This window comes from Lutra lutra, chromosome 1 (genome assembly GCF_902655055.1).
Source record: "Lutra lutra chromosome 1, mLutLut1.2, whole genome shotgun sequence".
Lineage (NCBI taxonomy): Eukaryota > Metazoa > Chordata > Mammalia > Carnivora > Mustelidae > Lutra > Lutra lutra.
In genome coordinates, this window is record NC_062278.1 from 171,250,785 (window position 1) to 171,271,546 (window position 20,762).

The following is a 20,762-nucleotide window of genomic DNA, read 5'->3' on the forward strand; positions in this document are numbered from 1 at the left end:
TAAAAGGCTGGTGAAAAGACTTGTGCACGGTAAAATGGGATTCAGATGCTGGGAACCCTGTAGGGATGGCGGGGAAATGCTCATGGCTGTGGGTGGCAAGTTGGAAGACTCAATACAGATTATTGGTTTTAATGTGACTGGGCCACTTGGTAACTATGTGAACAAGTAGCAAGTTGTAAGATTCTTACTACGTTAAATTCCATGTTTATAAAAGAGAGCTCAAAAACTATTGTCAGTTCTTAGGGGTTTTGGTGAACTTGTGTCCTGGGAAGAGTCCACTTGTTAAGCAATGCTTGTTGTTGAGCCTCTTCAGTTTTGCCATCCAAAGAAGAGCGTGAAAGAGTCTTCCAGGGTTCTGGGGCAAAGCTCAAAGTAAGTGGAAGCTTCTACTATATCTTAATGCAAACCTTGCATTCGACCCTACTATAATGTATGAATTTTCATAAATAATGTTTTTTGAAAAACATCCTAATAGAAGCAACACTGCAGGAAGATGTTTGCTGGTTAAGATCTTGGGATCTGGAGTGAAACTGATGAGTTCTCTTCAAAAAGTGATTTAACCTCTCTGCACCTCAGTTTCCTGATGTATAAAGTGGAGATAAAATATAGTGCTTACCTCACAGGATTGTTGTGAGGATTAAATAAGAGTATGCTTGTAAATAACCTCCATATGTACTGAATACTCAAGTATTTAGCTGTTTTTATTATCCTCATTAAAATATTCAGAATGGGGTGCCTGTGTGGCTCAGTTGGTTAAGCGACTGCCTTCCGCTCTGGTCATGATCCGGGAGTCCTGGGATTGAGTCCCGCATTGGGCTTCCTGCTCAGTGGGGATCCTGCTTCTCCCTCTCCCTCTGTCTGCTGCTCCTCCTGCTTGTGTGCTTGTTTGCTCCCGCGTGCACACGCGCTCTCTGTCTCTGTGTGTGTCAAATAAATAAATAAATAAAAATCTAAAAACAAAACAAAATATTCAGAATACATGGATCAGAGCAGAGTTAGAGTCATTGGAAAGCTGACCCCTTTTGAGGTCAGGTCCCCCTTTGAGAACCTGACGAAAGCTATGGGCCTCTCTTCAGAAAAAAACAAGCACACAAAGTTTCATTTATCATTTCTTAAGGTGCTTGAAGAATGTCTGAAGAAGTGATTGAATGGGGAAAAAAAAAAGAAGTGATTGGATGGATGCGTGATAGGATGGGGATGAACCTTAACTGAAGCAGTTTTTGCATACTTCTCTTGGTATGGCCCAGACCCCCAGTTCCCCCAGGCTCCTTCCCCAAGAACCATGAGACAGAAGTGGAGTAAAGATCAACTTTATTATTGGCACAAAGGCAGGGAAGTGGTGACAGTGCCAGGCCCTTCTGTGGGTGAGGGGACAGAAGGCTCAACTAGCTAGCACTGATCCTTCAAGCTGGACTCAGTAAGGTCCAGGGCTCCAGGTGCCTCTGGCTTTCAGCAGAAGCAGTGGGTGGGCAGGCAGGCAGACTGCTAGTTACTGAATAGGTAGGCTCCTCAGGACTGTTCTGGAGCTGGGGTTGGGCTGGAGTTGGCAGGAGGTGGGGGGCGAGGTTGGATATCCCTGGTGCGCATGTAGGACAGCAGCTGCTCTGGGATCTCAGCCAGCACATCCTTGGCTAGTCGGGCCATACTCAACACCTGGTTTCCTGACCGGTCAACGTAATCTCGGAATGGGACAAACTGGGACAGGCACAGACAATCAGGTGTGGGTAATGGTTAGGGAAGAGAGGAATGGGAAGGGGAGCACTAAGAAGGTTTCCTCTTTGACTCCTAACATCTCTTTCCAAATATAACACTATCTCTTCCCACCCCTATCTCAGACAGCTTTCTACATTTGCTTTCTCCCCATCCCTTTTCTATTTACCTTCTATACACCTTCAACCCTTTCCTGTTTGGCTTCACGCAGTACTGACACTGCTCTCGCCAATGTAATGGGCCTTATGTTACCAAATCAGTCCAGTGGGCAATAATTGTCAGTCTTCATCTTGCTTGACTCCTCTTTAGCTTTTCATTACATTTGACCATAATCTTCCTAGACACATCCCACTCTTGACATACCATACTCTTCTGGATTTTTTTCATTCCTTTCTGGATGCTCCTCCCCCTTACCCCCATTCCTCTGGGTCTACCTGATCCTAAACCTGGTCACTTCTCTCATTTCTCTCCTTGGTGATTTCATATACTTCCATGACTTTAAAAACTGTACTCTGATGACTTCCAAATTTATACTCCCATCCCTGGCCTTTTTTTTAAGGTGTAGAGCCACATATTTAGTTGCCCATATCACATTTCCATTCACTTGTCTTAGATATCTCAAACCCAATGTGTTCGCAACTGAATTCTGGCCCTTTATTCCAAATCTGTTCCTCCCCCTTCCCAAGGGAAGGCTTTCCTTTCCCATTAAGTGGGACTATCACTCAGTCAGTTGCTCAAGCTAGAAAACAGAGTCATCCTTGAAGTCTTCCTCCCTCCCCATAACCATTTTATCAAAGCATCAACTCTTTTAAAATTTTCTTAAACAATCTGTTGAAACTACTTCTTCTCTCCATCCTCACTGCTTCCATTCCTGTCCAGATCCCTGTCATCTCTCCTCTACTATTTCAAAAGTTTCCTCACTGACAGGTCTGTCTACTTGCTTTCTCTCTCAACCTGCTGCTGTTGACCCTCCATGCAGCAGAGCTCTTAAAATGCAAGTCTGACCATCTCAGTCCCCTAAGTAAAATCCTTCAAGAGGTTTCTAATTCTTTAGTACAAAACTACAGATCTTCATCATAACCAGCAAGATCTTGGCCCCCTCTTCTTCACATTTCCTGGGATCCTGCCACCCTGGCCTATTGCCTTTTCCATGTTTGGGCTAATTCTGAGCCTCAGGGCCTTTGCATGTGCTCCTTCTCTACCTGCAATGTTTAGGTAGAGCAACCCTCCTTTAGGTTTTAGCTCAAATGTCATTTCCTTATAGAAGCCTTCCCTGACTACCCTGCTAAGTCAGGTCCCTGTTATAGGCTCTCATATTGGCATTTGCTGCTCTTCTGGAGCACTTAACACAATCTAGTTAAGATATTTAGCTGTGTGATTATTAGTTGTCTCCACTAGAGGGCAGGGGCTTTGAGGATCTCCTATACTATTGATCCGGAATGGCTGCAGCAACCTGCCTGTTCCTCAAAAAGAATTTGTTCAATGAATGCAGAACGGCTGAAAGAGTAATGGGGAGAAAGGTAGATGACTAAGAAGACAGTATGGGAGAGTGGCTGCCAACTTAGCCTCTCTTTCCCACTGTGCCTTTTGGCTCCATGATTTCCTCTCCCTGGTTAGATCTACCTGAACGATGTCCCGTTCTGCATAGCGTCCCCTGGAGGACACGCGCACATCATCGCCATCCAGCTCTTCCATTGCTGCAGAGAAGACACCCTTTAGCTGATTGCCCTCTCCCATACCTGCCCATGCTACCCCATTCCTTGTTAGCTCCACTTTGGGGTCATCAAGGAATAGTTCGTGGGTTTTTTTTGAGTGCTAACAAATTTTAGGCATTGTTATGGAGTTGTTATTATGCCTTACTATGCATTCCATCCACCAAGGAACCCCCAAGAAGTAAGTATTCATATCAACAGCCTTGGTTATAATAAGGAAATAGGTTCAGAGAAGGTCTTTGACTTGGCCAAGGTCCAACACAGGTATCCATTTTTTCCTTTCTATGATTTGGACCTGGGTGCCCAGATCCTCCCATATTTTCCCCAGTTCTTGGTCTCATTCATGGACACCCTTGATCCTACTTACCTTCAAACATAGCTGGTCCCACACCAACAATAATGATAGACATGGGCAGTGAGGAGGCCTGTGAGGGAACGAGGTTGAATGGTTGGGGTGAATAGTCATAACAATGGAGGTGCCTGCTGGGGACAATTGTCTGTGCATGTATCATGTTTCTGCACAGCTTCCAAGCAGAGGCACTGATTCCCTTTTTTCCAAACTATCTTTTCAAGGATGTCTGCATATCAAACAGCCTTGAAAGATATAGTGTCTTCCTTTGGAACAAAGGGCAGGTTTGTTTCTCACACTAGAACAAAGGCAGGCATGCTTACTGCCCATTATAAAAGATTCAGATACCCTAAGCTAGAATTTCTGATCTATAATGCATCCCACTGTGGGTCCAGGTGTCATTTGACCCTCTTCACATCATTTTGTGGGATCTGGGACTTAGAATCAAAGCAAATACTGATAATTGAGCTACTACTCTGTCTAAGAATAACACAGTTCTTTGTCTCTGATCCAGGAGTCTTATGTCTTCTGCTAGCATCCATGAAACTAAAGGGCTAATTTGTTAGCTTGCAAGTAGAGTAAAATCTCAAACTGTTCACAGTTATTAACAGTGCCCCTCTTTGCCAAGCCCTCCTCCTTAGACTCACACTGACAATGGCCTCCTTGGTCTGCGTCATGTCAGAGATGACCCCATCAGTGATGATGAGTAGAACGTAGTACTGGGAACCATCAGAGATCTTGGCTGCAGCCCTGGTTGAGAGTCCATGATCAGAATCCAGCTGAAAGCCCAGACAGGCCAAGGGAACACCCTACTCCTAAAGCTTCCACCACCAGTGTATAAGAAGTAGGCAAGGATTGGGGTTTCTGAAGCTCATGCTCCTTCCCCAGATGTGGACGCCTGCCCCTGTCTGATATCCCTCCAGTAACATTTATGGAGAACTTACTATGGTAGTTACTGTGTTATAGTAGGCACCAGAGGTACACAATGAGAAAAAACAAATTCATTCCAGCAATCTTGAGGGAGGACATGAATCCCAGAATCACAGAAATAGCTGTAATTACTCTTGTGGCAAGTACTGTAATGGAAAGGAACACTGCTGTAACAGTGTCTAGTAGGGGGTCCTGACATTGTCCAGCAGGTCAATGAAGGCATCTTTAAGGAAATAATGTCTAAGGATGAAGGAGAGGCTAAGCAAAGGGGAAGAACAAAGGGAACAGCATAGACAAGGGCCTTGTGATGGGACTGAAGGAAGCCCACTGTGTCTGGAGCCCAGAAAGCAAAGTGGACCATGTGGCTGAGATGGGGTAGGGGCCAGATCACACAGGGCTTTGACAGACCCTAGAAAGATTTGGTTTTTATACAAGGGCAAGACCAAAGGCTAAAGGCCTTCTTTCTTCCCTTTCTCACCCATTTCCTCTTTCTTCCTTCTCCCCTCTGCTGGCCACCTCCCATTGCCTATGCTGCTGAGTCCTTAGCCAGACTAACAGCTGCTCCCAAGCTCCTTTTTCCTTCTCTCACCATTAATCTTTGAATCCAAGATTTTTCTATCTGAAAAGGATTCAGAAGTTATTGAGTTCAGTCCCTTATTTTATTTTATTTTTTAAGACTTTATTTATTTATTTGACAGAGATCACAAGTAGGCAGAGAGGCAGGCAGAGAGAGAGAGGAGGAAGCAGGCTCCCCACTGAGCAGAGAGCCCGATGCGGGGCTCCATCCCAGGACCCTGGAATCATGACCTGAGGCGAAGGCAGAGGCTTTAACCAACTGAGCCACCCAGGTGCCCCGAGTCCCTTATTTTAAATATAAGAAAAATGAGACCTTCAGAGAGCACAAAGGTCATGGTACATCCTGGTCTCTTGACTTTCAGTCTTTGGCCGTTAGGTTGGAAAGGACAGAGTTGCACTATCCAGTAAGGCAGACCCTGGCCATATGGGACTATTGAAATTTAAATTACATTAAATAGAAGTAAATAGGGGCACCTGGGTGGCTCAGTGGTTTAAGCCTCTGCCTTCAATTCAGCTCAGGTCATGATCTCAGGTCTTGGGATCGAGCCCTGCATTGGGCTCTCTGCTCAGCAGGGAGCCTGCTTACCCCTCTCTCTGCCTGCCTCTCTGCCTACATGTGATCTCTGTCAAATAAATAAATAAAATTTAAAAAAATAGAAGTAAATATTTGGTTTCTTGCTGACCCAAGCTACATTTCAAATGCTCAGTTAAAGAACCCAACTAAGCCTAAAGCCTGAGCTCTTGATTCCTTCACTCTCTGTTCCTGGCCTTTCTTTGGATACGCTCCATAGACATTGTACATTCTGGTCGTAATATACTGTTTCCTGTTTCCTGAGCTTGCCCTTTTGTAACTCTGTGTTTTTCACATGCTGTTCCTTCTGCCAGGCCTACTCTGCATCTCTTTCTCTGATAAAGTCCAACTTGCCCTCTAGACCCATTCCCCTCTGAAAGTTAGGCTCCTTGGGTCTTTCAGACTAGGTTATACCCACCCCTCTTCTCCCTCTGCCTTCTAGGATACCACCCACCAAGACAGGCTGTCAGCCTTTCCACATGGGTTTTCACACCCATGAGGGTACCAGCATGTGTGCCCAGGGAGACCCAAGTTCACAGGATACCTGGAGCATCCATTCTGCTGTATGATCTGGTGGATAAAGCTAGATGACTCTACATACACTTAAAACACCTTTTCCCCCCCTCTAAATTAAAGCACACATGGACACAAAATGAGGAGAATGTAAAATTTGCATGATTTTTAAGATAAATATGGTGGCTTCAAAGACATTTTCAGCCTGGTTGCTTTCAGCTGTGCCCCTAAGAGTCCCCTGAGGGAAGCGATCACTTGCCTTTGCCAACAGGCAACTTGCTGGAAAAGTCTGGGAAGCTCTAGCCTATGGAAAGTAGTGATTTATTTATATTTCTGTCTCCTGCACCAAGGCAGGAGCTCCCAAGGGCAGAGACTAGATGTGATTCATCTGTGAGTCTCCAGTGCCCCAGCAGAGAACTGAGCATACAGCAGATGCCCTTTGAATAGTAATAATGATAATAATAGTAACAGTAACAGCTAACAGTTATAGCAGTTATGTGTCAGGCACTAAGTGCTTGAAATATATTAACTTAGTTAACCCTCACAACAGCCCTATGATACTGCTATTATTATTGCCATTTTACAATTGAGGAAACAGGCATAGAGAGGTTCAGGGTCTTGCTCAAATTCATACAGCTAGGGAGTGGTAGAGTGGGTATATTGACTTAGCTAATCTGGTTCCACAGCCCACATTCATGCTACATTGCCTCTTTATTGAATGTTTATTCAATGAACAAATGAATGAACTAAGATAAAATTAAGAAATCTGTTTAATAATAACAAAAAATATGTTCGATCTCCAATATTAAGTGAAAAGATCAGTAGTGAACTATTACATGTATTTTTTAATTAATTAACTTTTTTAGTAATCTCTACACCCAGCGTGGGTCTTGAATTCAGAACCCAGTGGCCAAGAGTCACATGTTCTTCTGACTGAGCCAGCCAGGCACACTTGCATGTAATTTGACTGCAATTACGGATTCATAAGGAAAAATACTGTCAAGAACTGTATATACATCCATATTCCCATGGGCCGTATTCTGGGTGATTTCTTATTTCATTTCTCCATCCTTGAAATTTTTTTACAGCAATGTTATGTTACTTTCATAATTGAAAGAAACTATTAACCTTGTTATGAATTACATAAACAATCTTTATTAGGGAAAAGGGAAGTCTATAGGCATATAAATCTCCCTGAAATCCTTCCATTTGTATTCTCTTTTTTTGTTTAATCTTTTTACTTTCAAGCTTTCTGAAGTACTTTGTTGTAGCTGGGTCTCTTCTATTCAGCATTTTGTAGGAGTTACTTATTATTTCATTGTTTTATTCAGTCAGAGAATCTTTTTCTTTTAATAGGTGAACTTATCCAATTTATATTTAATGACATATGTTTAGTTTTAGTTCTGTCATTTTATTTTATTTGCATTTTAAAAAGTGACTTGATACGTGATCTTGTTTTTTTTATTCTAAAAATTTGGAGTTTTTTTTTAAGTTTTTATTTATTTATTCATTTAAATAATCTCTACACCCAACGTGGAGCTCAAACTCACAACCCTGAGATCAAGAGTCACACACTTCTGACTGAGCCATCCAGGCACCCCGGAGTTACTCTTCTATTTTTAGAAGTTACTTTTCTATTTTTTTAAATCTACCATTTATTGAGCACTTACTATGGGCCAGACACTGTGCTGATAATTCTTACTTTGTTATCTAATTTTAACCTCCCAAAAACCCTATAAAGAAGTGCTATTGTTTTCCATTATTATACCCATTTATAGGGATAAAATGGGGACTTAGGCTGAGTTGCTTAAGGTCATATGGTTAGTGAGGGGTGGAGCCAGGTGTGATGCCAAAGCTTGTGCCTTAACCATTGTGCTATAGGACCATCTTTCTTTGCCCCAAACTTGAGGCCTCAATTGTTAATCCCAGAGAGTGGGGTTGGTGTAGTTTGTTGACACCTCACTACCCCAGAATAAGGCATTTATCTCTTTATTATCAGAGCCTGGACAACACTGAAAATTTTACTCTTTCCCCAAAGCCCAGGTTCACCCAAGAGTGGTCTTAACTGTCCTTGGAAAATCAGTCCCCTGCCTGGGTCCCCTCATTCCTTCCAGCCCCCACCCAGTTTCCTTACCTGGCCACTTGGTTGATGACAGGAGCAAAGTAGGTGGGCCCATAGAGCTGCACTGTGCGCAGGCTCTGAAAGTAGCTCTCCAACACACCTTCAATCCCTGCACAGTTGGGATCCTCATCGTTGTTGTTCTGTTGGAGAAGATGCTTTGTTGGGCTGAGCCATGCAGGATATACCCAGGAGTACTCTGATCCCAGCTCACTCCTTCTTTTTTCCATCTTTCTCTCTCATGCTCCCCTCCAAACTCCAGTCCTGCTCCCCTCCCTGCTCTGCTCCCCTCTCATAGTTTCCTGGTCCTCTGCAGGCACTTGACCCTGAGAAGAAATTCACCAATTTGAGTGGACCAGATGCCAAGGCATGGAGTGTAGGCTCTGGCCTATACTATACCAGGGGAAACTGGTGGGAGATCCGTCCCTCTGGAGGCACTTTGGCCCCAAAGCCATAAGCTGGAAAGAGCTTGTCACTGTCATAGTCCTGGATGATTTCTCCTACTGCCTTGAGGGCCATGGCGTAGGCGCTGAGTTGGTAGGGACTCATGTAGTGCAGGGAGGTGGGCTGCAGAGGATTCCCTGTAGGGACAGAGGACGCCCAGCCTCATGATCACCTTGATCATTTATCTATTCATCTGTCCATGTATATATCTAACCACCTATCCATTCACTCACTCTTTACCCATGTACTCCCTCATTATTTTTCCCAGTCATCCATATGTTCATTTTCCCCTCCATCCATCCACCAACCCCTATATCTATCCATCAATTTATCCACTTACACACATATCCATTCTCCCATCCACTGAGCATAAATTCATCTTTCAATCTACCGACCTATTTCTGTCCATCTTCCTCTCCATTCTTATATCCAGTATCTATCCAACTACCACCACCCATCATTCCTATTCATTTCAGTTCATTTTGTCTTCACATGGATTCATCCACCTATCCACTCATTCGTTATTCTATCTATTTACCTGTTATTTCTCCAATTTAATCATTGGTCCATTTGTCCACCTGCATACCTATTCATTCATCCACTTGTTCAACCTACTGTACTCACTTACTAACCCATCTACCTACTTGTTTTATTCATCTATTTACCTACCCAGTCATTACTCACTCATTTACTGCTTCATTTCTCCTTATACCTCTATTATCTCCCATCCATTCATTTACTCATCCATTTCCTGAGGTATTTCTCCTTTCAACTTTTTAAAATTGAAACCCTATTTTCTTTTACCTTCCATTCCCTATTATACCCAATAATCTCCCCCTGAAACTCCTGTCCCAGTACCAGCCTGGCTGGGCTTTGCCTCAAGCCTGGGCTTACTGGGTAGGCGAACTCTTGACCAACTGAGTCACCCAGGTGCCACTGGGTAGGTGAACTCTTATCCCCAGGTCAGAACCCAGGCCAATCCCTAATGAATTCCTTAGAATTCCTCCATACTCCATCCCCCATCCATGCCTCACCATTAGACGCTGTGAAGTCAATGGCTACAGTGAAGTTCAGCTGTGTCCTGTTGGGGAAATAGATGGATTGAGAAGTGAGGGACAAATACGTATTATATCAGGATTTCTCAAACACTAGGGTGCACATGAATCACCTGGAGATAGTGTTAAAATGCAGATTCTGATCTGGATGGTCTGTGTGGAGCCTGAAATTCTACATTTCTAACAAACTCCCAGATGATGCAGATCCTACGGTCCATAAAGCACACACTGGGTAGCAGAACCTACTGTGTGACAAGTGTCTGTAATTTATGTCATTTAACTTAATCCTTACTATAGGCCTGAAGTAGTATTTAACATCTCCATTTTGCATCGGAGGAAAGTGAGCTTCAGAGAAGCAAAGTACTTTTGCCAGGCCTACCTACCACTACTGAGCCAAATGGAATGTCCCCTTTGGTCTGCTTGGGTTTTCCCTCTCTCTTGGACTCTTCCTGTTGCCTGGCCATGATTTTTATCTGGACCGAAATCAGGTTCTTGGGGCCATCTGTCCCGCATCTTCCCATGGGAGGGAAGAGGACTGGAAGGTAGGTATGAAAGTCAGCCTCGTGAAGAAAACTAAGAGGGGGAGCATTATTCATTTTACAGAGCACTTTATAGTTTGCCAAATGTTTACTAAAAGTTTATCTCCACGGACCCTAACCATTCATAAATAAGAAAACTGAGGCTTGGAACTGTAAGTAACTCAATGCTGATCTTTCAGCCCAGAACTTGGCCTGTGACTCACCCTCCCTTGATGTAGTCAACAAAAGTGAATTCAGAGTCCACAGAGAAGGAGAGCAGTGTTACCTGGAACAAAGAGACAGCCCTGCTATTTTGGAAAGGGCAGTTGGGTGGCAGAAGGCAGAGAGGCACATGATTCCACCCCCTACCCCACACTCCCCAACCCTATCTAATTTCTGAAAGGGCAAAAAAGAGGAAGCTGTCAGAAGCAGATTTTGATTTCCAAAAGTGTATTAAATTGGGAAATACAACTTAAGTTTTTTTTTTTTTTAATTCTGCAAAACAGTAATAAGCAAACAGTTTTCCTCAGGTGAGAAATCAAAAGAAAAAAGAAACTTAAATGAAGTCACCTTGGACCCAACATTACTATATCCAAGTAATCCATGCTCACAGCCTTCCCCCAACATTTGTCATATATTATGTCAATGGGAATAGAAACAGAAGGATCTAGGGAGGACCAGAGCTCCAGGGAGCACTCACAGTTCCTGAATTGACATATTTCTTCTTCTTACATTTCTTCCGAGGGTTAAGTACCTAGGTAAAGAAGAGAACAGTGAAGGTGGGAAACAGAGGAAGGGAACTGCCGACTGAGCATACCAGGATGGAAGGCTTGGGCAACCTGGACAGGGCTGGAGTTCTCACCTCATACACTGTGAACTGGTTCTGGGCCTTGCTCAGCTCCCGGTAGCTGGTGGTGAACTCACCGATGAAGTCATGGCTGCAGTGAGGCCAGGGGTGGGTGAGCAGTAGCTACTGTTGACTTGGAGCCAGCCCTGAAACTAGTCTTTTGTTCCCACTATCCCCTGCCTCTACTTGGGCTGCAGGGCACTGGGGTTGGGGCCAGAAGAGAGGCCAAGTTAAAGGGGAAAGAAGGAAGATGCAACTGAGAGGGTCAGTTGTACTCAAGGTCCTGGCATCTATTATCACCCTTCTTGACTCCCAAGACCACTTTGGGTTCCTAGTGAATGTACTATGTATTAGAGAAAACATTTTGAATTAACTACAAGAGAAGACAGTACTGTGTGGGGCAGTTCTACCTTCCATCCCGGTCCCAGTCGTACACATCAATCTTCACTGTTCTGCAATGCAGGAGATAAACATAGGCTAGCATGTATGATAAATCCTAGAGACACCCTCACCTACTTAAACACACACGAATCATCCTTCCATACACCCATCTGTTTTTCCTTTAACCTTTCTCCCACCAGTCCATCCATCCTATTTACTCATTCATCAGTCCCTGCACATACCCAACTATATTGCTGCTGCCATTATTTCTTCTATTGCACTTTGTACCACTATTACTATTCTTTACTACTTGTTGAGTCTTACTATATTCTAGGCATTGCTACCAGTGCTTGTGTAGATTGACTCATTTAAGAACCATCCTATAAAGTAAGTACTTACTATAAAGTAAGTACTATTATTCTTATTTTTGGATAAGGAAACTGGGATACCAAAAACCAGTAACTTGACTAAGGACCATAACTAGTAAATGATTGAGCTGAGATTTAAACTCAGATATCCTGGTTCCAAAGACTTTGTTCTAAAGTACTATGCCTAAGTCCTCCTATATGTCCATATATCTGTGTCGCAGTTACAACTCTCTATCCATGTAGCCACCCACTTACCCATACATTTGCCAATCTAAAAACCTTTTAATCCCTTTCTTTATCCACCCATCTAACTATACGTCCAGGCATTCACTGACTTACTGATGTATGCAAGCATCCATCTCTGTGTCCATTCAGCTATCACATTTGTCCATATGATCATCCATTCATCTACAATAACCATCCATCTGTGTGCCCATCCATCCTTCCACCTACTCACCTGTCTTCATACTGTCCATTTATTAGTTCATATGGTCAGCCTATCCATATACTTCACTCTCATTAATCAACTAATTAATCTACTGATCCTTCCATCCATCTACCATCCATTCACAAATCCACCTTTTGCTCTACCTATTTATCCTCCTGCTTTTTCAGTCATCCCTCTGCCTCTCCAACCATCTAACAATCTCTCATATACCCATCCATCTGTTTGTTCATCCATTAATCCATCCATCATTTGTCCATGTAATGATCTGCCCATGAGTTCACTTATCCACTTATCTGTTATCCATTCATCCATCTCCCCTTCTACCCATCCACCAGTCCTTGTACACATCCCTCCATATACCTATCCATCCATTCACCAGCTTATCCAATCATCTGACTCTCCATCCATGTATCTGTATATTCCTTTGTTCATTTGCCCTTTTATCTACCCATCAACCCATTCATCCTATCCATCTATGTGGCCATCCATTTGCTTCCCCATCTACCTATCTCTATGCCCAAAACTCTGTCTCACCAAGCAGGATCCTCCAGAACTATTATGACACTTCTGCCAGCATATTGGGCCTCAGGAATCCCATTCTCATGCCCTTGTTCCCTTACGCCCTAGTTTACACTGAAGCAGACCTGTCATAGTCTCCATTGCACAGTGCCCGCACAGGGATGCTGAAGGGTTGCCACACAGGATTCAGTGTGTTTTTCACAACCTCTGTCTTGTGGCAAATGGTGAACCTGGAGAGGAACAAGAGGACTGGAACCTGCCTTGGGGGCAGGACTGAGCCCAGAGATAGGACCTCATACTCTTGGAGATTCCTGGGATTTCCCCACTTGCTGAGCACATATTGTGTGCTGCCTTGAGTAAATTCTGAACTCAGGTCCTAGTAGAGTCTAAGATGCCCCACCTCTAGCCTGAGAGCCGTAATGTGCCCATGGTCACAGTAGGGCAGGGGTGGGTGCCACTGGAGAAGACATCGACTCACGTGCCATCTTCATTGCTCCTATAGAACACAAGGAAAGGGTCTGACTTCCCAAAGAAATCCTTCTTGTCCAGCTTGTTTGCACACAGTTGCATGGTGGCAATGTCCTAGGGATGAAATTTGGCTGTTGATACCCAAATTGTTCATAGCCTCAAACAGTCCACTAAAGGGAGTTTAGGAGAGAAGGAAGCCTTGTGGGTCTAGCATATGGCCCTTACTGACCCGACAATTGCTAAGCTCCTCTGCAGTCAGCAATATGGTCCCACACTTCTTGCCTGGTACACCCCTGGAAGCAGAAAAAGCCTCTTTGTGAGGGGAGGGAGAGTAGGCAATGAAGAATGGGGTAGCCAATCTGGGATTAGGTGGGACAGGGGATTCACTATGCTGTTTCCTAACAGTCTTCTAAATGTATCTCTTTCTGCCCTGTGTGGTTCCTTGTGGGGAAGGGCCTGACTTTGATAGGGAAGGGGTCTGTAGTCTGAAAGAAAGGGGCTAATCTGGCCTAGGTGGATATGTTATAATGGTAGTGTGGGGAAGACATAGGATTTAAAGTCCTGAGTAATTTATTTCCTCTTTTGGGGCCCTAGTTTCCTCTACTATGAAATGGGAATCATGCCAACTTCTTGGGGTTGTGAAAAGAGCTGAATGAGTGCATGGAAGGACAAGCAATTGGGAAGTGTTATTGATATGAAGGTGATTAAATTTCTCAAAGCAGACCTTGGTATCTACTATATGTCAGGCACTGTGCTAGGTATGAACTGGCCAGTTGGCACTCTCTCTAGTTCTGCTAGACTGTTCCCTCAGGGAGCTGAGGGAGAGGGAGGTGGGATGTCAAAGGCAATAGGCAAGTAAAGTATGATGTAGCAGTGCTGAATGAGGGAGAAGAATTTCTAACCAGACCCAGAGCAAAAGGCTGTTTTGTTGATGTGCTTTCTGAAAAGTGAAAAATGTGAAGAGTGAAATAAAAAAGACAAGGGAAGCCTTATCCTCCCCTGACCCAAGAAGGTACACTTCCATGTATTTGAAAGGTACATATTAGGATATTCATCCCCAACTTGCCTTGCCTTGGATCTCCAAGTGGTCAGGGACCTTGGAGAGGCTGATATAAGCCTGTGAATCCTGACTCCAAAGGGTCCCAAGTGTGGCAGAGAGAAAACTAGATCAGGAGTGTTCTGGGTTCAAGACCTGGCTCCAACTTACTAAGTGATTTTTCTCATCTTTGACATGAATGTGGAACTATTTCTTTCACTACTTTAATTTTTGACTCCTTGTGCTTTAAAAAGAGTGTGAGGAGTATAGGGACTCTTCACCTGCACACCCAGGACCAAGTCTTACTGCTTTCTCTCTATTGTCTCCTTCATGTTTTCCCTCACCTCCTTACCCAGTGTGAGTTCCAGTCAATGATTATAATAATTGCTTCTTTGCAACCTACCCTTTATCTACTGCCTTTCTGTCACTTCAGTATACTTATTGGCGGAACCACAGCCCTAGTTAAATCCAGTTCTCTGCCTAACCTGTACTGCACATGTGCAGCTGAATAAGGCCAGAGGAAAACACACAATCTTGTTAACAGGTCTCACTTTTTTTTTTTTTTTTACTTCTTATTTATTTAAGTTATCTCTACACCCAGCATGGGGCTCGAACTCATGACCCTGAGATCAAGAATCACATGCTCTACTGACTGAGCCAGCCAGGTGCCCCTAACTGGTCTCATTTTAAATGCATGACCGAAAACCTCAAGAGGGTCCTTAATCATACTTCACTCTCTAGTTCTGCTAGAGGGCAGTTTCACTCCTCCTCTCTCCTCAAACCCAGAAAGCCTCCTCCCCCATCCTCACTTAGCCAATGACCTTGTTTCCTACTTCACTGACAAAACTGAAGCAACCAGAAGAGAATGTCCACAGACCTACCACCACACCTACCTTGCCTCCAGTATCTTCACCCACGCAACTGTTGCTATAAATGACTATCCGTGTGCCTATTTATCCCTCCACTGTGTGCTACATTCTACACCCTCTTGCCTGTACATGGACATCATTCCAGCAATTCTCTCCTTTTTTTTATTATGTCAATTTTTTCAGTTTATACTAGGTCATTCTCCTTAACATACAAATGTCGTATAATTTTTCTCATGTTAAAGAAATGCAAACCTAGGGGCACTTGGGTGACTCAGTGGGTTAAAGCCTCTGCCTTCGGCTCAGGTCATGATCCCAGGGTTCTGGGATCAAGCCCCACATGGGGCTCTCTACTCAGCAGGGAGCCTGCTTCTCCCCTCTCTCTCTGCCTGCCTCTCTGCCTACTTGTGATCTGTCTGTCAAACAAATAAATAAAATTGTAAAACAAAAAAGAATGCAAACCTATTCTGACCTCACTTCCTTCCCTAACCACACCTCTTTTTCTCTTTTCGTTGCAGCAAAACCCCTTGAAAGATTTCTTGACTTTCATTCCTCTCTTCCATTCTCTTCTAAACCTCTCCAACCAGGCTATCACCCCCACCTCTTCCTTCAGAACTTGAGACCTGCAGCAGCATTTGACATGGCTGGTCACTCTCTCCTCAATACACGACCTTCACTCTGCCTCCAAGACAACACCCCTTCTTTTGGTCCTCCTCCTACTTCATAAATGCTCCTTCTCAGTCTTCTTTTCTAGTTCCATTTCATGGAGTCTTGGTGTTTGGTCCTTTCTTTCTCTGCTCACTTCCTTGGTGATTTCATCTAGTCTCCTAGTCTGAAAGAGCATCTATAACTCATGTATTTTACTGCCTATTTGACATATCTGACAGGATGTCTAAAAAAATTATCAAATTCAACAGGGGTCAGACTGAACTCCTGATTAAATCCCCCCACAATATACATCTCCCTCCTTTTTTTTTTTTTTTAAACCATCTCATTTATGGCAACTCCATCCTTCCAGGTGTTCAGGCCAAAGGGTTTGGTGTCATCCTTGACTCCTCTTCTCCTCTCACATCCATATTCAACCTGTCAGGAATCAGTTGGCTATACTTTCAAGTTATATCCAGATCTGACCATTTCTCTCCTTTACTGCTGCCACCCTGGATTACTGTAATAGCTTTCCAGTGGGATACATGCTACTCTCTTCATCTGCCCAAGGTTTATTCTCAATCCAGCAGCCAGCATCATTCTTTGAAAACATAGTCAGATCATGTCACTCCTTTCTTCAGAGCCTTCCAGTGACTCCCAACTCAGAGTAAAAGCTAAAATCCTTACAGTGGCCACAAGGCCCTAAACTGTTAACTCTCCAATCTCATCTCTTCCTTCCTCCTGCTTACTTGGGTATAGCCACACTGGCCTCTGTACTGCTCTCTGAACATATCAGGTTTTTGCCCTGGCAGCTTCCTCTGCTTGGAACATCCCATATCCAGGTATCTGCATGGCTTCCTTCCTTACTTCATCCAAGTATTTGCTCTAAAGTTACCTCTCCATAAAACCTACTCAACCACTCTGCAGAATATTGCAAGTCCCACCATTCAGCATTTACGATCTTCCTAATTCTGCTCTACTTTGCCTTTTTCCCATAGCACTTGATGTCTTCCAATATATTACATAATTTACTTACTTGTTGTGTCAATTTTGTACAGTTTCTCCCCCACCTTCTATAGTATAAGTTCCCTGAGGGCAGGAACCTTTGTTATGTTCATCATTACAACCCAAGTCCCTTGAACAGTGGCTGACATAGAGTATATGCCCAGTAGTGTTTAGGGAATGGATGAGTCTCTGGTGCCTAGCACAGGGTATGGCATACAAAACATGTTGATAAATATTTAGTGAGTAAATGTAATGGAAATTCCAGGGGTATTGATTAAGTGAGGGGAAGCTTCCCAGAGGAAAAAAGCTTAGAAATGGACTTTAAGGGTAGATTCAGTCTTAGAAAAAGACTGAGGTGAGAGAGACAGAGAGAGAGACAGAGACAGACAGATAAAGACAGAGACAGAGAGAGAGAGGACAAAACAAGACATATCAGTCCTGAGACTGACTTGAATGGAGCCCCGGACATTGGTCTTTCCCAGGAGGGTGATGGGAGCCACTGAAGGATCCTGACCAGGGGGAGTCTCAGCCTTCACTGCTATTGGGTCAGCAGCGTCTTTGGGAGGAAAATTTGGAGGCACCCACCCTTTCCCCAGCACCCCTTTTTGTTCAGCTTACGTGAGGGTTCGCTCTACACGGCTGCCCTGGCCTCCGATCACCTCTCCCAGGGCCAGGAATGCTTGTCCCAGGAAATCCTGCACCAGGACATGGAGTCAAGAAGGCCAGGAGGGGCTGGGGACGCAGAGTCCCAGCCTAGCCCTGGTGATACTGCTGCACCAAGCAGTGTGTTCCAGGATGGCAGAACCCTAGAAACATCACCCTGCCCATGCTTTAAAGAAGAGGGAAGGGGGAAGGGGGTCCCCAGGCCAATTCTGCTTCTTCTTATTTCTGCTGTCAGTTTAAGTTGCTCTCCACAATGCCATCCCACACCTCACCTTCCATTCCACACCCCACCCTCCCAAAGCCAACCCCGTTCAGCCTCACCTTCTGCGTGTTCCAAAGGTGGCCAAGAGGGAAGAGGAACAATGAGTAAAAGGCATGGGTGGGAAACCAAGACGCAAGAGCAGGAGAGGAGGGGCAGGAGGCTGGGTTTGGGGCCCAAGAAGTTAGAGTTGGGGTTGAGGTGTAGGAGGGTTCTAAGGAAGGTTGTTTAACACACTGAGCGCCTCCTGTGTGCCTGGCCAGCCTGCGAGGGGATGCTCGCTCACCGGTTTGGAGATGTTGGTTTTGGAGTCAACGTTGTATCTGGGAAGAGAGTAGAACCAGCATAAGCCGGGGCTGGTGAGGGACAGTCTAGAAAAGTGGTCGGGTTTTGAGTCCTATTTAAAATTGTGAGGGGCAGCCTTGGATCCAAATTTAGTCAGGTTCTCCTTTAGGGCAGGAGTCAGGGTCACAGAGAGTCAGGGACAAGGCTAAGTCTGGGGCCTGCTGGGGGTGGAGTTATACCAGGGCCTCTTGATGGAGCCTGAGCTAAATTAGGGTGCAAAGCTTTGGGCCCAGCGAGGTCTGGGAAGAGAACTGGATTGGATCTGACCTAAGGACAGGGCCAAGCTAGAGTTGGGGACAGAGCTAAGTCTAGAGTGAAGGCCTTCAGAGTGGGACTAAAGGCCTGGTGGAGGAGCCAGGCTGGGAGGCAGGGTTGGAGAGGAGCCTGCCAGAATCTTGTGTGGATCCAGGTTGGGGGGAGGGAGGGATCCAACCCAGGATTCTGGGAGGGGCTCACACATCAAAGCGCAGGTTTTGCTTTTCCTCAAAGAAGTAGTCGAGGACGAATTTGCGCACAAAGTCTGGGTTCAGCGTGTTGTCGATCACCTCTGTCCGGCCAAACTGGATAGGGGGCAGAGAGTAAGCATGGAGCCAACCAGCAGGCAAGTGATGGGGTTGGTGGGGGGCAGCTCTTGGCTAAGAGAGGGCTCGTGGACTCACCTCTCGCCACTCCTGGCTGGCCCGGCTCTGCGTGTAAAGCACCACCACTGCAGGCGAGAGTGGAGGCGGGGAAGGAAGGATGTCAGGTTGGTCTGAACCTCTCCCCACCCCTCAGTCGCGCCCGGACCCTAGTTCCCCCTCCCTTCCCTGGCGCCTCCTACTGGGGTCAGACTTGGAGAAGGTGTCAAGGTCCAGCAGGTTCCTAGAGAAAGCAACAGACAGACGGACAGAGGATGGGTCATTCTGGAGCCCAGTGCTCGGACTCTGACCGGAGCTGGGCACCCGAGGGAGACATGGGGCTCAAATCGCATCTCCTTCCCCATTACTACACCCAGTGGAGAGTTGTTGGGGGTGGGATGGGGAGGTGGTCCGCGTTGTCAGCACCCTGGACAGCACCAAAATAATCGGCTCAAGACTATGCTTCCACACTGTCTTCAAGGGTCCAGGAAAGAGGGTTAGCCCCAGAACTTTGTCCTCCTGGAACCCAGATCCTATTGGATCCCCGCGACCTGTTCCTTGAACCCGCAGGCTGAGCTTTATTTGCGGGTGGAGCTGTTCAAAGAAACCCCCTCCCTGAACCCGCCAGAGTCTCCCCTAAGTCTGAATCTGAGATTTTCCGGCCCTGGATGCTTCTTTCCCCCTGGGGTCTGGCCCTTGCCCTCTCTAAGCCCCAGAGCTGATTGGGGCAGGGGCAGTGCCTACGCCCTCCCCAGCGTGGCGGCTCACCGGCAGGACACGGTAATTTCAATCTTGGTGGCCGGGACGCTGCGCTCAGAGGCTCCGCTGAGAGACATGGCTGGTCGAGTGGCCGGAGCTGCTGGAGGCTGTGAGACAGGGGCTGCCAGGGCTAGGGGCGGCGGCAGCGGTGGGGTTGGTTCAGGTGCCGCCGCAGTAGCGGCGGCGGCGGCGGCGGCGGCGGCGGCGTCTGCACTCCCTCCAGCCCTGCCTGCACTCCCGCGGATTGAGCCTTGACTGTGGCCGCCGGGCGGCAGCGACTCCAGATGGTAACCTAGCCCCGCCCGGCCCTGCGGGCTGCCCCCGCCCTATTGGAGCAGCCTCCAGCCGGCGGGGAACCTTACCCCAACCCTAAATCCAGCCCATACCTTGGGAGAGTCCTCCCAGCGCGTTTCACCCTGGCGAAAACAAACAAACAAAAAACCCCCCGAGAACTGTCCGCGGTGCTGAAGGGTTTGGGGCGTCTGGTGGGCATTGGGGACACTTCCTCTTCCTGAGCTGCTCCCTGAACAATCTGCTTCTTCTTCTTCCCACTTCCGCCCTACCTAGGTATAGAAAGAGTTTTTCATTTATTCTTATTAGCGGTGTGACCTTGGGCAAGTTACTCAACATCTCTGTGGCTCAGTCTCATCAGTGAAAGGCCAGAATAGCACCTACTTGGGGTGCTGTAAAATTTTGAAATAATCCACATAAAGGGCTTAGCTCAGGGAGATTGTACACAGTAAGTACTAAAGAAATGTTCACCAGTATTATTTCCTTCCTCTGGGCAGTCACATGGATGACCACTTTTGTGTTGAGCCAGAACTCACTAAATGGCAGCTGTGATAGCACTCTGAAAAGCCCTTTGCCCATGTCTTTGAACTCTGACTTCTGGTGATAAGAGATGCAGACATACTGTGAGGATGTAATCTGTCCTATCTAGGTCACACTGCAGATGAGGGTGGTAGTCAGCCAGATCCATTCTCCCCACACCAATTACTGCCTCCGAAGCCCCAGAAGCCAGTCCTTCCACCAAAGTCAG

At 45.8% G+C, this 20,762-nt stretch overlaps 1 protein-coding gene and 1 long non-coding RNA gene across 3 annotated transcripts in view; one reads left to right on the top strand and one right to left on the bottom strand.

Moving 5' to 3' along the window:
* LOC125109134 (uncharacterized) overlaps window positions 1-20,762 on the top strand; it is a 50,938-nt gene that overhangs the window by 83 nt on the left and 30,093 nt on the right. The gene's annotated exons all lie outside the window — the stretch shown is intronic.
* On the bottom strand, window positions 1,185-20,154 carry CPNE9 (copine family member 9). Of its 2 annotated transcripts, XM_047745728.1 has the most exons (21): window positions 19,733-20,154; window positions 19,168-19,208; window positions 19,007-19,053; window positions 18,804-18,907; window positions 18,289-18,325; window positions 18,065-18,067; window positions 17,699-17,775; window positions 13,758-13,821; window positions 13,539-13,642; window positions 13,186-13,290; window positions 11,755-11,796; window positions 11,360-11,435; window positions 11,198-11,251; window positions 10,722-10,783; window positions 9,959-10,005; window positions 8,880-9,061; window positions 8,496-8,623; window positions 4,419-4,521; window positions 3,790-3,847; window positions 3,334-3,407; window positions 1,185-1,695 (listed from the first exon to the last, which is right to left on the bottom strand). In XM_047745728.1, exons 1-21 carry the CDS (start codon window positions 19,798-19,800, stop codon window positions 1,510-1,512), a joined length of 1,662 nt encoding a protein of 553 aa, XP_047601684.1. In that variant the 5' UTR covers window positions 19,801-20,154; the 3' UTR covers window positions 1,185-1,509. The 2 variants fall into 2 exon arrangements, with proteins under 2 accessions (XP_047601684.1, XP_047601689.1); XM_047745733.1 differs by lacking the exon at window positions 18,065-18,067.

Bases quoted from the DNA above. Each gene is read 5' to 3' on its own strand.
- CPNE9 (XM_047745728.1), bottom strand. From the start codon at position 19,800: ATGTCTCTCAGCGGAGCCTCTGAGCGCAGCGTCCCGGCCACCAAGATT. The intron at 18,908-19,006 runs GTGAGTCCACGA...CCCCCTATCCAG, and splicing joins CCAGCCAGGAGTGGCGAGAG to TTTGGCCGGACAGAGGTGAT. The intron at 10,006-10,721 runs GTGAGTCACAGG...TTTCCCCAACAG, and splicing joins GTTGACTACATCAAGGGAGG to GACACAGCTGAACTTCACTG.